General features: G+C 49.6%; 1 protein-coding gene across 1 annotated transcript in view; it reads left to right on the forward strand.

Annotated features, from left to right (window-relative positions):
- Window positions 1-14206, forward strand: part of LIG1 (ligase I, DNA, ATP-dependent) — a 42623-nt gene extending 28417 nt beyond the window's left edge. The window contains exons 20-27 of the mRNA XM_006868226.1: window positions 146-217; window positions 2600-2744; window positions 4688-4770; window positions 6611-6763; window positions 9952-10005; window positions 10622-10765; window positions 13875-13967; window positions 14123-14206. Coding sequence (XP_006868288.1) covers window positions 146-217; window positions 2600-2744; window positions 4688-4770; window positions 6611-6763; window positions 9952-10005; window positions 10622-10765; window positions 13875-13967; window positions 14123-14206 — 828 coding nt within the window. The remainder of the gene's footprint in view (window positions 1-145; window positions 218-2599; window positions 2745-4687; window positions 4771-6610; window positions 6764-9951; window positions 10006-10621; window positions 10766-13874; window positions 13968-14122) is intronic.
- Window positions 14207-14925: the final 719 nt, after the last annotated feature.

Below are 14925 nucleotides of genomic sequence, written 5' to 3' on the forward strand. Positions count from 1 at the left end.
GGATTAGCTGAGGGCCAGCACATTAAAGCGCCCAGGACTGGCCACACTGCTGCCCGCAGACATGTGATTCTGCCAGCAGGTGGCCTCAGGCACCAGTAGCCCTCTCACCTTCCCTCACCCCTGTCTCCATTCTATCCCAACCCAGGACGTGGATGCATCGGAAATCCAGGTGCAGGTGTGTTTGTATGCCTTTGACCTCATCTACCTCAACGGCGAGGTGAGTTCTGACTTCCTGTCCAGCCAGAGGTTGAGGGGCGGGCGGGGGTGCAGAGAGCTCGGGAGGGACTGCTTCTGACTCTACCCCTTCACTTAACGGAGAGGCCACACTGTGGAAGTGCTCTCAAAGTATGTGGTCTCAGGACCTTTTCCAGCTCCCTACTGTGCCTGCGTGGCACAAATGATCTGCATTTATCTACTAACCAGGAGCTTGGTGGTTCACAACCCAACCAGCAGCATCGTGGAAGAAAGTCCTGTGAGCTCAGTTTTATTCTGTTCCGTATGGGTCATCATTAGTCAGAATCAATTCAATAACTAGTTTTAATAAAGCATAAGTCTTAGTCTGGAAGTTCTGCTGATCCTGCTGGGATTTGAAATACCAGTGGCATAGCTTCCAGCATCACAGCCACACACAAGCCACCACAGTACGACAGACTGACAAGTGGGTGGTGACTGAAGAGAGACTAGGAAGAAAGGCCTGGCAATCTGCTTCCAAAAAACTACCAAGGGAAACCCTGTATGGCTCACAACAGAATATTGTCTGATGTAGTGCTAGAATGTAAGCCCCCTAGGAGGGGAAGGCACGCAAAATGCACAGTGGCCGCAACACTGGACTTGAAGCATTGTTAAGATGGCACAGGCCGGGCAGTGTTGTGTTCTGTTGTACCACGTGGTCACCGTGACTTGGAGCTGACAGGTGGTAACTCACTAATAATGAAAGTGTCCACACTCAAGACTATTGCTGCAGCTGCATGATGCTCTTCCTCCAGCCCCTCCTGTGAAGGACTGGCCTCGTCCTCAGCATCCTCACAGGTCGGCCCTGCCAGGGCTTCTCAGGAGCCACCTTGTAACTTGTGGCTTACCTGTTCCTTTCCCCCCACGTCTCATCTCTGGGGGCTGTCTCAGTTCTCTAGTGCTGCTACAACTGAAATCCCACAGTGCGTGGCTTTCTCAAACAGAAACTGATTATCGCACCGTTTGGGAGGCTAGAAGTATGAATTCAGAGTAGTAGCTCTAAGAGGAAGGCTCTGGCTCTGTCCATTTTGAAGGAAGGTCTTTGTCCTGTCCTCCTTGGTGGTCTCCAGGTGATGTCTCCCACCTGTGCATTTCTGTGCCCAATCTTTCGTATCTCAAAGTGATAGACTATAAACATACCCTACATTGGATATGGCCCATTATCATAGGAAATAAAATCCTCTTCCCAAAGGGGATTACAGCCACAGGTATTTAAAAAAACAATAACAACAAAAAACAAGCCATTACCATCAAGTCAGAGTGCCATGGGCTGCCCATAGAACCAATAGATCTGTGTTGGAAGAAGTGCAGCCAGAGTGTTCCTTGGAGGCCAAGATGGCCAGACTTCGTGTCTCATACTTTGGACATATCATCAGGAGGGACCAGTCACTGGAGAAGGATATCATGTTGGTAAGGTGGAGGGTCAGAGAAAAAGAGGACGACCTCCAGCAAGATGGATTGACAAAGTAGCAGCATCAGTGGACTCAAGCGTGGCAACAGCAGTGAGGTTGGCCCAGGATCAGGCAGCATTTCGTTCTGCTGTGCATAAGGTCACTATGAGTCGGTAGTGACTCGATGTCACCTAACAACAACAGTAACCCTGAAAGACAGAGTAGAACTGCCCCGTAGGGTTTCCTAAGCTCTTGACTGAAGCTGGTCTCCAGGTCTCCTTCTGTGGAGCGGCTAGTGGGTTCAAACCACCAACCTTTTGGTTAGCAGCAGAGCTTAACCCCTGAACTACCAAGGCTCTTTCCTTAGGTATGTTGCTGTTGTTTGGTGCTGTCGAATGAATTCTAATTCCTCAGAACCCCGTGTGCACAGAACAAAACACTGCTCCACCTTCACACTCACTGCTGGGCTGAGTCCACTGCTGTAGCCACTATGTCCATCCATCTCGGTGGGGGTCGTCCTCTTTCTCGCTGAGCTTCCACTGTACCAGGCATGATGTCCTTCTCCAGGGACTGGTCCCTCCTGATGACAATTTTCAGGGTTAGGATTTATAATACCCATTTTTGGGAAACAAGTCAATCCGTAACCCCCTGCTGTCCCGTTGATTCTGACTAACAGCACACTCAGGACAGAGTAGACCTACCCTATGGGGTTTCCAAGGCTTTCTCCTGCACAGAGGCTGGTGGGTTCTGACTACTGGCTTTTTGATGAGCAACCGGCCACTTTAACCACTGTACCACCAGGGCTCCTTCAGCTGGTCCATGTTGTTGTTGAGTGCCGTCGAGTCAGTTCTGACTCAGCGACCCTGTATAGGGTTTGAACTGCCGACCTTGTGGTCAGTGCTTATCCCACAGTGCCACACCAGGAGTCCGGCCTGGCTTATTCTCTGTTTTACATGATGTCACGTTCTTCCCTTCAGTCTCTGGTCCGGGAGCCCCTTTCCCGACGCCGACAGCTGCTCCGGGAGAACTTCGTGGAGACGGAGGGCGAGTTTGTCTTTGCCACCTCCCTGGACACCAAGGACACGGACCAGATCGCTGAGTTCCTGGAGCAGTCGGTGAGAGGTGAGGGCACACTCTCCTTGTACTTGCAGCCTGCGCAGACTCAGCCCAACAGCGCTCACCCAAGGCGATCTGAGTGCTTTCCTAGTTCTCTGGTGCTGCTCGAACAGAAGCACCGCAAGTGGGTGGTTCTACCAAGCAGACATTTATTCTCCACTCTGGAGGCTAAAAGCTTGAATTCAGGGCGCTGGCTCTAGGGAAGGCTTCTTGGTTGGCTCTGGAAAGTCCCTGTCTCCTCTCCAGCTCTGTTCCTAGGTTCCTTGGCAGGAGCTCTTCATGTGGTGGCGTGTCTTCCTCCATCTCTGCCTGCCTGCCGATCTACTCTTTTTATGTCTCAACAGTGATCAGCTTATATAAACAACCCTGAGTATACAATGAGGCTTTAAAAAGCTCATGGGAAACAATCCATTATCTTTTCATTCCATTTATCGCAAACTTTTGAAAACCCCTTGTTATTAAAAGCTGTTGAATAGTGCGTTTGAAATGATTTTAAACGGCATGGTATATGCATTATACTTTGGGTTTTTGCTTATTGTTGTAAGAAGTAGTTGGTTTCAGATAGCCTTCTACTGATATGGAGGAATGTCCTTGTCTTTCAACTTCTTTTCCTTCTTGGTGGTCTCCAGGTGGTACCCCCACCTGTGTGATTCTGTGCTCCATCAACTTTCTTATCTCAAATATTTAGCCTTATATATCCAAATGTATCCTTAATATAACAAATTCTCAAATGGGATTGTAGCCACAGGTATGCTGTTGTTAACTGTTGTCAAGTCAGTTCTGACTCCGAGTAACCCTGTAGGATTTCCGAGGAGCAGCTGGTAGGTTTGAACCACCAACCTTGCAGTTAGCAGTCTGGTGTTTGTCCTACAATGTCACAGGACTCTATCCACAGGTGTGGTGGGTATGTGCTGTGGAGTCAATCCTGACTCATAGCAACCCTGCACATGGTTTCTGAGGCTATAAATATGTACAGGGGCAGAAAGCCTCATCTTTCTCCCATTGGACCATTGCTAGTTTTGAACTGCTGACCTTGAGATTAGCAGCCCAACTTGTAACCACTAAGCTACCAAAGCTCCTTACCCTCAGGTAGAGTGGCTTTCATTTATATACTTTTGGGGGGACACAATTCAATCTACAGCAAGTGGAAGTCCTTCTTGCTCCAGCCCTGGGGAGCAGAGGACTCATGAGAGGCATACAGGCAGACCTGAGACTCTGGGGGTTCAGTTCCAAAACAATAAAGCAGACATTGCAATCAAGCAAGTCCTACAAAGTGTTTAGTTTCCCAGTACGTAGAGAAGTTATGTCCTGGTGTGATAGTGCAGGATAAGTAGTAAACTCGCAGTTCCAATCCAGCAGCCACTCCTCCGATGCCCTAGACTGGGTCACTATGAGTCAGAACTGACTTGACAGCACTTAACAACAACACACTGGACTGTAGTCTATCCCGTGTGCAATACCCAAAGTCTAAAACTGATCCCACTACCATCGAACTGGTTCTGACTCAGTACAGCCCTGTATGGGGTTTCCAAGACTAAATCTTTACGGGAGCAAAAAGCCTCCTCTTTCTCCCACTGGTGGGATCACACCTCCAGCCAACCTTGTGGTCAGCAGTCCAGTGCTTGTCCCACAGCCCCACATCAACACCCTTTGATTGCTGTTGTTACGTGCCATGGAGTTGATTCCGACTCATAGCGACCCTGGATAGCGTTGCCAAGGAGCAGCTGGTGGATTTGATTCACCGACCTTGTGGTCAGCAGTTCAGTGTTTATCCTACGGTGCCAGCAGAGCTCATGGTGCAGTAGATTACGAAGAGGATTGAAATCTAATGACACCAATTGAGCACACGCTCTTGGAAAATGGTGCCAGTAGATTGGCTTGATCCGTTTGTGGGAAACTATCTGCAGAGTGCCCCGAAACACTCTACATGTACCTCTGTGTCTCTCCAGACTCATGCGAGGGACTGATGGTGAAGACCCTGGATGTTGATGCCACCTACGAGATCGCCAGGAGGTCACACAACTGGCTCAAGGTGACGCCGCCCGCCCCACTGGGGCCCAGGTCTGAAGTCTGCACCCTTCCTGCCTGTTTGAGTTCAGGAGTCCTTTACAGATCTACCCTGCCTCTCTTCCTGCCCTGTTACTGAGTTCCCAGTTAGTCTGTAGAGAAGATGCTACCAGCCAAGCCCTAAGCACTGCGAGTCCCACGCTGTCAATTCCAGGCTGGCCTCAGCCCTCCCCCCACCTGGGTGCTACGAGCAACCACTATGAGGGACCTTCCAAAAATCTCATGGGATAATGGGTGAAAAGATCATGAATTTTCCCACAAACTTTTGGAAGCCCCCTCGTCGTAACCTGAGGGTTGGCAGTTCAAACCCCCCACCCACAGTGCTATGGAAGAAAGACCTAGTGATTCACATCTGGAAAGATCACAGAAGGAAACCCCATGGAGTGACGCTGCTCCTTTGTCACACGTGGGGTCGCCATGAGTTGGAATCGACTCGATGGCTGTGGGTCTGTCATGTTTGAAGCTTGCCTTTCAGCATCAGGTGAGGACAGAAGAAAAGGAGTCAGACACACAGGTGGTCAGGGAGGTGATGGTGGGCCCAGAGAGGGACGAGCCAGGTGCTGAGTGGTTAGGAAGAACTTTTTCAGAGGGAATATATGGATGGAGGTGTGGATGACAAGAAGGAGCCAGCCGATGAAGGTGGGGGCAGGGCATAGGTACAGCAAGTGCAAAGGCCCTGTGATAGGAGCCACTTGATGTGAGGCAAGGTCAGAGGAGATGGACCAGACCATGTAGCACCTAGATCTCCTGTCAGGGCTCCAGGAAGCCAGAGAGCTTTGGTGGTGGGGGATCCACCTGCTCTGAGTGTCTGTTGGCCGCTGTGTGGAAAGTGGCTGGGGCTCCAGAAGAGGGTCAGGAGGTTCTTGCAGTGAGGGTGGTGAAGCAGGAAGGCGCTTTAGAAATCGAGCCGTGGACTTAGCTGTGCATTTATTGAGTTTGTCCACGCTTGGTCTCCCCTGCCAGATTCAACAGCTCACACTCGGTCTCCCCTGAAGCTAGGGCAGTGCAAACCTCTCCTGTCTCAGGAAACATCCAGTGTTACATCCCCAGTGCCGAGCTCCCGCCTAGTGTACTGCCGGTGCCTAATAAGTGTTCCCTGAGTGGATGGATAATGTTCTCTGTGTGCAGGGACGAGCGGGGAGCATGTGTCTCTACCAAGTCACCATCATGCCTCATAAAGGTTTCCTGAATGGATGGATGTGTGTTCATGTGAAGTGGTGAATGGATGAGGGAGTAGGAGTGTTTGTACTGAGGTATACTGCTAGTACCTAATAAAGGTTTCCTGACGGGATGGGTAAGTGTTCTCCGTGTGAAGGAGGAAGTGGGGTGCATGGGTCTTCACATGAAGGCACACCATCAGGGCCTAGGCAGTGCTTCCTGTGTGGATGGATACATGTTTTCCTGAAGGAAGCCTGTGTCTCTGCACCAAGGCACACCGTGGGCACTTAGAGGTGTTCCTGAGTGGATGGATACGTGTTCTGTGTGTGAAGGAGCGAGTGGATGAAGGGAGTTGGGAGGAGTAAGTAGATGCCTTCCGGATGGTAAGGAAACCATGGCTGAGCCCCAGTCCTCCCCCTGCAGCCCCAGGCCAGCCTGCTGCTCTCATTCCCAGGAGCCCCTTCCTCTTTGCTCTGCTCTTCTGGAAGCCTGGAGTCCCTTCCTTCTCGGTAACCATCCAGCCTTCTTTCTGGAGGTTCTCCAGAGACTCATCCCAGGCCCTCTCCCACTCACTGCCTGACCTCCCGTAGTGAGGACCCCACCACAGATGCTTGCCCCTCACCTCTTGCCATCTGTCCCTCTGCCAGCTGAAGAAGGACTACCTCGAGGGAGTGGGTGACACCCTGGACCTCGTGGTGATCGGAGCCTATCTGGGCCGGGGGAAGCGGGCCGGCCGCTATGGGGGCTTCCTCCTGGCCTCCTACGACAAGGAGAGTGAGGAGCTGCAGGCCATATGCAAGGTGCGGGGTAGGGGGCCCAGCTGGCTGAATAAGCGGAAGGGGGGGGAGAGTAGAATCCTGGGGGTCAGGCTTCTTGTTGGGCAACCAGGGAGACCTGGGCCATGGGGTTCCTGTTCTACAGTGAAGGGTCTTTTTTTAATGTTTTATTGTGAATTATATGATAGTTTACATGGGAGAACTTTAGTTTTGCATTCATTCCATCGTATAACATCTCATTGCCATGGTTCCAATCGCCTCCATGCATCATCAACCACCCAAAGGGTATATCCCAGAAACCCGCCCCCTACACTTCCCCCTCCTCTCCCCAGTTTTCGGCCCACAGTCCCTTTCCCTCTCTGGGTCCAAAGTCCCCAGTCGTCTAAGCAACTCTTGATGCAGAAGAACAAGTTTGTATAGAAGGGTGTAGGGAAGCTTAGGTCAGTTAGAAATTGAGTTCAGCTGTAACGAATGGTTGAAGAAAGAGAAGGATTTATTTTTCTCTAATAAGTATGGTCAAGACCCATACTCCTCTCTTCCCCCACAGCCTTGTCAGTCATGTGCTTGTGGCCTCATTGTCACATTGTAGCTGCAGGAGTTCCAGCTCTCTCAGCTGGAAAGAGAAAGAGCCCAGGGGTGTGGGCCACTTGAGTCAGCCTCAGCCAGCGAACAGTTTTTACTTACAGTTGTGATCCTCCTGTCTATGCAATGCTCTTTACTGCCTTGTTGTTGTTGTTGCGAAGTACCTTCAAGTTGGTCCCTACTCACAGCGACTCTGTACAGGGTTTCCAAGAAGAAAAGGAGTCAGACATGGCAGGTGGTCAGGCAGTTAGTGGTACAACGGAGAAAGCAGGTGATGTGGGCTTGTCCAGTGCATTAGCAGATACCACAGTGACATACAGGGACTCCCTTTTCTGCCTTATTGCCCTGGAAATCCTGAACTTCAAGTGTAATTGTGTGCATTATACATAGTGACATGTTTCCGCATGCCATGCCGAGCTTCCTTAGACGTGACTTTTAATCCTTACACAAGAATTTTCTAATATGGCTTACAAGCTTTCAAGAGGGAGCCTAGATCCAGAGGGCGCAGAGGACGGTAGACTCTCCACTGAGTAGTAGCCAATCTGTCTGGGCGGGGCTGATGAAAGGAGATGGGGATGGCACTCTTGTGGTTTAAAATTACTTAAAAAGCAAATTTTCCACTAGATGTGCCCTCATTTCCAAGACTAGTCTCCTCCAGCTGGGTGTTGAGGTTGCCACCATCTTGTGTTTTCACAAATAATGCCTTAACATATAATAACCCAATTACTATCTAACCAGCGATAGATGTGATAAAAGGGTTATAAATAACCTTTGAGCATAAGTCTGTCATCATTTTTAGGTTTTTTAATTTCAAATACATTGTTGCTATTAAGTGCCATTAAATTGGTTCCAACTCATAGTGACCCTGAATAATTTCCAAGGAGGTAGGTTTGAGCTGCTGACCTTTTGGCTACCAGCCCGGTGCTTATTCTGCAGAGTTTTTCTATGAATTTTTAGAAGCTCCCTTGTAGATTTTACAGAAAGCTATTGTCAGGACAAAAGGCGAGAGGATGTCTAAGCTTCTTTGTGGAAGGAGCTTTTCAGCGGATGTTTTATATCCAGAGTTTAAAGATAGGCAACAGTGAGGTGCAAATGGTTTCGCTCTGCTACTAGCCAAGAGGTTGGCAGTTCAAATCCATCCAGAGGTTCCTCAGAGGATAGGCATGTACCGCCTGCTCTTCTGAAAAGCCAGACCCTTGAAAACCCCATGGAGCTCTTTTAGGTAGATGCGCACGTGGGGCACCGTGAGCTGGAAGCAACTCCACACCAGATAGCAGCACATATGAAGATGCCCATCTGGCTATGTGTTTGCCAGCACTGACTTATGTTTTGTTTTGTATTTAGCCTTTGTTTTTTGTTTTTTTAATGAAAGCTTTGATTGTGTATTGAGTGAGTGAAGGTTTACAGGGCAGATCATCAGTTTTACATTCAGCAAATCATTGTCATGATTACAATCCCTTCCATGCACCCTCAGCCAACAGTATTTATCTCTATTACCTATTACCTTTTTTATTTTATGTGCACATAACCACATTAAAAATATGTATTTGTTTAAATGTCCAAAAGCACATTGTGCAGGCCAGTCTCCTGCCCACAGGCACACTGCTTTTCTCAGCCCATAGACCAGAGTCCTCTGCTGATCTGTCTTTCTGTACCATTGCCTCTGCCACCATCTCTGTCGTCACTGCTTTTCTAGTTAGGGTCCTTCACACTTTTCATGCTCTTCACACTTTTGATAGTCCTTCAGTCCTCTGTTCCTGAAATGACAGATTAACTGCTCCCCTTTTAGCTATACCTTTTCTACATTTAGTTGTGACAGTTGCCATAGATCTGATAACAGTTCTAGTTTTTTTTTTTTAATGTTTAATTGTGAATTAATGGGAGAACATTAGCTTTACATTTATCCTATCATATAATCGTTTCATTGCCATGGTTACAATCCCTCCATGCATCATCAGCCAACCAAAGGGTATACCCTGCAAGCCTGCCCCCACCCCACCCCCGGTCATCAGCACACAGCTCCTCTCCCTCTCTGGGTCTAACGTTCCCAACTGCTCCATCTCTCCACATCATTGTCTCTGCCTCCATCTCTGGCATCACTGCTTCTCTGGGTAGGGTCCCGCATTCCACTCTTCTCCCTTGATGGTCCCAGGGACCTCCACTCCTGGACTGCAAAGTCAACCACTCCCCTCCTTTTGCTACAAAACATCTACCTTTATATTTCCAACCCTCACAGTCAGTCCTGATAGCAATTATTCACTATTGTGCTACATGAGTGCTATCCCCATCTCCTTTCTAGCCTTTGTATTTTTAATAAGCAAGAAAAGAGAATGCTTGTCAGTCTTAGAGTTGTTTCTAGGCAGGTGTATGGGTGAGACCAGGGGAGGTGGGGAACTCCTGTCGGGGGACTGGAGAAGGAGAGAAAGGCAGTGGTGGTGGGTTAATGGGACCACACTGATCAGAATAGAGGTCTCAGGCTTGCCAGAGTCGTTTCCCCGTGGGGGTCTTTGGCTGCCTAGCACCCTGCCATCCCCTCCTCCTGAGACTGGTGGGACCCTCCTGAACCAGAAAACTGAGTGGGTGGGAGCTGGGGGCACAGAGCCAAGCCCTGACAACTGTGTCCCCCGCAGCTCGGCACGGGCTTCAGTGACGAGGAGCTGGAGAAGCATCATCAGAGCCTCCAGGTGAGCTGCCCACCTGCTGCGCGACTCCTTTCCACGTACACGCCCTCTGTCCCCTCCGCTGGGGCTCGGGTGGGGTTGGGTGCGAGCCTCAGAGCCCACCACTTCCGATTCGAGCCCAGCAGTGCCGCTGCACAGGCTGGATAAGGGGCCTTTTCTCCAGTTGCGTGCCTCTGGGCAGGAAGTGATCCCAGAACCTGCCCTGCACACTGTCCTCAGGTCCCTGAGCGGTGCTGTGGGGCCCTAGTAGGGGATAGGTGCTTGTCACGGTCACGGGCACCTTTGGTGAGAGTCTCTATCCTATGTATTCATCTCTCTGGGTTCTGGCTATCTCTGTCCTTTCTTTGGTCTTTCTCTTTGTCCACCATACTCTCTGGATCTGTGTGTCCTGTCTGTCTGTCCCCTTCTCTCTTTGGATCTCTGTCCTCCTTTCTATCTGGGTCTCTGTTCTCACCCCTCCTGGGTCTCTGTCCCCCTCGGTCTCTCTCTTTGTATTTTATCTGCTGCTCTGTTCCAGAGGCTCTTTTTGCCCTTCTCCCACCCACCTCATTTCTACTGCCCAGCCCCCCAGCCCTTGGCCTTGTCTTTGATTGACAGCCTACTTTCTTTCCCTCCACAGGCCCTGGTACTGTCCAGCCCACGCTCCTACGTGCGGGCAGATGGTGCTGTGGCCCCTGACCACTGGCTGGAGCCCAGCGCTGTGTGGGAGGTGAAGTGTGCAGACCTGTCACTCTCTCCCATCTACCCCGCTGCCCGTGGCCTGGTGAGTCCCAGGAATGTAGGAGTGGTCTCAGGGACCCTTCAGAGGGACTGTGGGGGACAGACTGGGGAGGGAGTCTGGGGGCACACGTGCTCTTTAGAGTACGAACCCAGCACCAGGAAAGCTCACCTTTCTCTTCAGCAGAACAAAAGACCAGCCAACACCAAACCTACTGCTCTCAAGTCAGTTCCTACTCATAGCGACCCTTTATGGTGTTTCTGTGACTGTAAGTCTTTATGGGGGCCACTGGTGGGCTAGCAGCCCAGTGCGTCTCCTGCAGCGCCACGCCTGGACTCCTTTTTTGGAAGACCAGTAACTGTCGGGTTAAAGATGTACTCGCTCTGAGATACTACTCATCCTTCAGAACTTGGTGGTGGCGGTGTGCCTTGGGGTCAGTAATAACTCTTAGCAACCTTATGTAGAGTTTCCAAGGCTGGAAATCTTTATGGCCTTGTCTTTCTGGGTCTCCCGAGTTTTCTGCCTTTGACAAGGGTCTTAGTACTTTTAATGGGAAATGTTTGCGTTTTCTGCTCCAATAGGTTTCCACCTTACGCAGGCGCGGGCTTTTATAGCTTTTACCATAGGTACACAACATTCCCCATTCCAGTGCTTACTTGGGTGTCATCAGGTAATGGGGATCAAACCTCTTTTTTTTTTTTTAAAAATTTCCTGATAAAAGAAAGAAAATCGAGACATCATTGCCGCCTTTACCATCATAGTCTCACTTCTTGCTTTTTAAGTAAACTTGGTAGACGCTCCTCTTGGCTTCTCGCACTTCCTGCTCGGCCATTTAGGTTGGTAGCTGCCATTGGTTTTTTTCAACCATAATTCATTTTACCATCAACAGTTTTGGGTTTTTTTTAAAACTTTTTATTGTAACTTGGGTGGAGGTATACAGACAAGATCATCAGCTTTACATTGAACAAATCCAACACTTTGTTTCATCTCAGTGAAATAATCCCTTCCCTGAAACAACAGCTCTCCGACTTCCTCCCTGTGAGTCTCCATTTACAGCTTGTATCTCACAAATGAAGAAAGCAAAAACATTTGACGCACACATACAAAACCAAAAATATGTATTCAGTTAAATTTCCAAAGGGCACATTCTGCAAGCCAGCCTCCTGCCCACAGACACACAGCCTTGCTCAGTCCTTTTGGCCGAGAGCCCGCAGCTGCTCTCTCTCTCCATGCCCCTGTCTCTGCTGTTGTCGCTTTTCTAGGTAGGAGCTCAAGCTCCACTCATGCTCTTCCCTTTTGATGGTCCTGGGATTGTCTACTCCTGAAATGAATAATTAACTACTCCCCTCTTGTAGCACACCTACAGTTTCTTAAATCCCTTTGACTCATTTCTCTCAACCATGGTCCAGCCCTCAACACTCAAGTGTTTTGTATTCACCAGGGAAAAACCTCTTCTCTCTCCTTCAGAACAACTCAGATTCAAAATGTACTCGCTCGGAGCTGTTTCTCATCCTTTAAAACCCAGCTAGCATGTACTTTTCTGATTAGAGCAGAAACTCATGTATATACAAGGCATACTGTGTGTATGTGTGTGGTAAAAATCTATAGATGAGGGAGCTTTGAAAAGCATGTGGGAAGATAGAATTGAAAAATTATGGAATTTTCCCGCCAATTTTCTGAAGCCCCCTCGTATCACACAGTATTCTCCAGTTCAACGTGGTTTCTGCGTACAGTTCAGTGACAACGATGACATTACCTGTATCCACTTCCTAAATAGCGACTCCCCCTGGTGGCCACCCCTGCTAACCACAACTCTGGCCCTATCTCTACCTTGGCCTTTTCTGATGTTTTCTACAAGTGGCATCAGCCGACTTGTCTTTCTGTGATTGGTTTAATTCCCCTGGCATTGTGTTTTCTGAACTCATCCCTGTGGTATCACGGCTCAGAACTTCGGTTCTCTTTATGAATATCACTCCATTGTACCGATCAGACCCTGTTGTTTATCTTTTCCTGAAGTTCTTGTTTACCTAATTGTTTTTTGTTTTGTATTTAAAGAAGACTGTCACTGCTTGTTGTCCTCACTCATACTCTGGCTGAAGCACTGGGTCCCTTGGTTGCAGTGCGCACTGAGTGTGAATCAGGTGCCGTGCTAGTCACAAGGACCTTCCTTGTATCTACTTGTCTGATCCTCACAAAAATGCTGAGTCATGGGAAAGTGAACAGCCTAGTTTTATGAAGGAGGAAACAAGCCCCAGACTGTGTTGGTAACTGGCCCAGGGTCTCAAGTTTTCTGAGAGTTGGGAGCTAGGATATGAAACCCCTGGTGGTGCTGTGGGTTAGGTGTTGGGCTGCTAACCAGAGGGTTGGTAGTTCAAACCTTCCAGCCGCTGGTGGAAGAACGATGAGGCTGTCTGCTCCTGTAAACATGTAGTCTCTGAAGCCCTGTAGAGGCTGGCTGTGAGTCAAAATCAACATGATGGTAGTGGGCACGGGGGGTTTTTTTGAGTCTGGCTCTGTGTAAGACATTTGTGGCTCAGTGGCTGAATCCTAGTCTTCCCGACAAGACACCTGGTTCAGTCCCAAGCTAGCACACCTCATGTGCAGCTAGCACCCACTTTTCTGCAGAGACTTGCATGTGGCTGTGATACGAACAGGGTTCCGTGGAGCTTTCTCACTGAGGTTAGGAAGAAAGGCCTGGTAATCGACTTCTGAAAATGGGCCAGTGAGATGACACAGGGCCGGGCAGCATTGGGTTCTATTGCTGCCTGGGGTCACCTTGAGTCAAGGCCGACTAGATGGCAGTTGCCAACAAAAACAACAGTCTGGTTCTAGAATCCCCACTCTAGACCCCGGTGTTCTGCTTCCTGGCCCTGATAACAATGACAACGTCCTAAAACCACAGCATCAGGTGTCTTCGGAGTTCTTAGCACACAGCCTGCACGGTTCTAAGCACCTCATATGAGGGGCTTAAAATATTTGTGGGAAAGTTCCATTCTCCTTTAATTCTATTTTTCACCAACTTTTTGAAGCCTCCACTTATTTATTGGAATTTTTGAAATCCTTAAAAAAAACTCATTGCTTATCCCCATTATATGCATGAGGAAGCTGAGGCCAGGTTGGACCACAGATCTCCTGTTGTCTCCCCCACACACAGGTGGACCGTGAGAAGGGCGTTTCCCTTCGCTTCCCTCGGTTCATTCGCGTCCGAGATGACAAGAAGCCGGAGGAGGCCACCACCAGCACCCAGGTGAGGCCTAGGAGGAAGGATGCATGGCTTGGGGTGGGGAGCCTTCCCAGCCAGACCAGCTCTAGTGTCTCTGAGAGGTAGACTCAGAGCAGCATGGAGGCGGTGGGAGGTAGCCACTGAGCTGCCGGCTCGCCTGGCAACCCCTCTCCCCTCAGGTAGCACAGCTGTACTGGGAGCAGAGTCAGATCCAGAACCAGAAAGGTGCAGGCTCGGAGTCCGACCTGGAGGATTTCTACTAAACCACTGTCCTTCCAGGAGCCTGGGCGGAGGACAGCCCGGAACAGGGAGCCAGACTACTTGTAAACAAGTCTGACCTTGCCGTCCGTGTGGGGTGCGTGCATGTGTGTGTGTGTAGATGGGAGTGTGGGTGTAATCTGGGTTCTGGGATTCACATGTTCATTTTTTCAATAAATAATTATTGAGCATCTATTCTGTGTTGAGTTCTGTGCTGGGCTCTGGGTCGGGTAGCCTCATAGCTCACACTTAAGTAACTGTGTGCCTGGAGCTGCCTAGACATAAACCAGCACTGTCCAGTGGAACTTGGTCAGTCACCAGAAAAGGACAGTTTGGTTGATAAAATAGAAAGCCAGCCCAGATGAGGGGCACACCCTCATGTGATGGGCACAAACATGCTAACAGTGGTGCCAGGTGCAAAGGGTGCTGGGACCACAGCCAGGCTCCTCAATAAGCTTGTTGGCAATTTCCTGGAAGTGATTTGCATCAATCCCATGTTCATCTGTAACCACCCCCAGATAATGAGCCCTTTGGCCAAATGCACCGCTCTAAAGAGGGTCTGACAGAGCGCTTTGAGCTCTTTGTCATGGAGGAAGGAAGTATGTGAGGCCTACACTGAGCTGAAAGACCCCCATGCGGAAGCAGCAGCTATTTGAAGAACAAACAGGCCAAGGCCAAGGCCACTGGTGACAATGAGACCATGGTCATAGACGGGAAACTTCTG

This window comes from Chrysochloris asiatica, unplaced genomic scaffold (assembly GCF_000296735.1).
Source record: "Chrysochloris asiatica unplaced genomic scaffold, ChrAsi1.0 scaffold00116, whole genome shotgun sequence".
NCBI lineage: Eukaryota > Metazoa > Chordata > Mammalia > Afrosoricida > Chrysochloridae > Chrysochloris > Chrysochloris asiatica.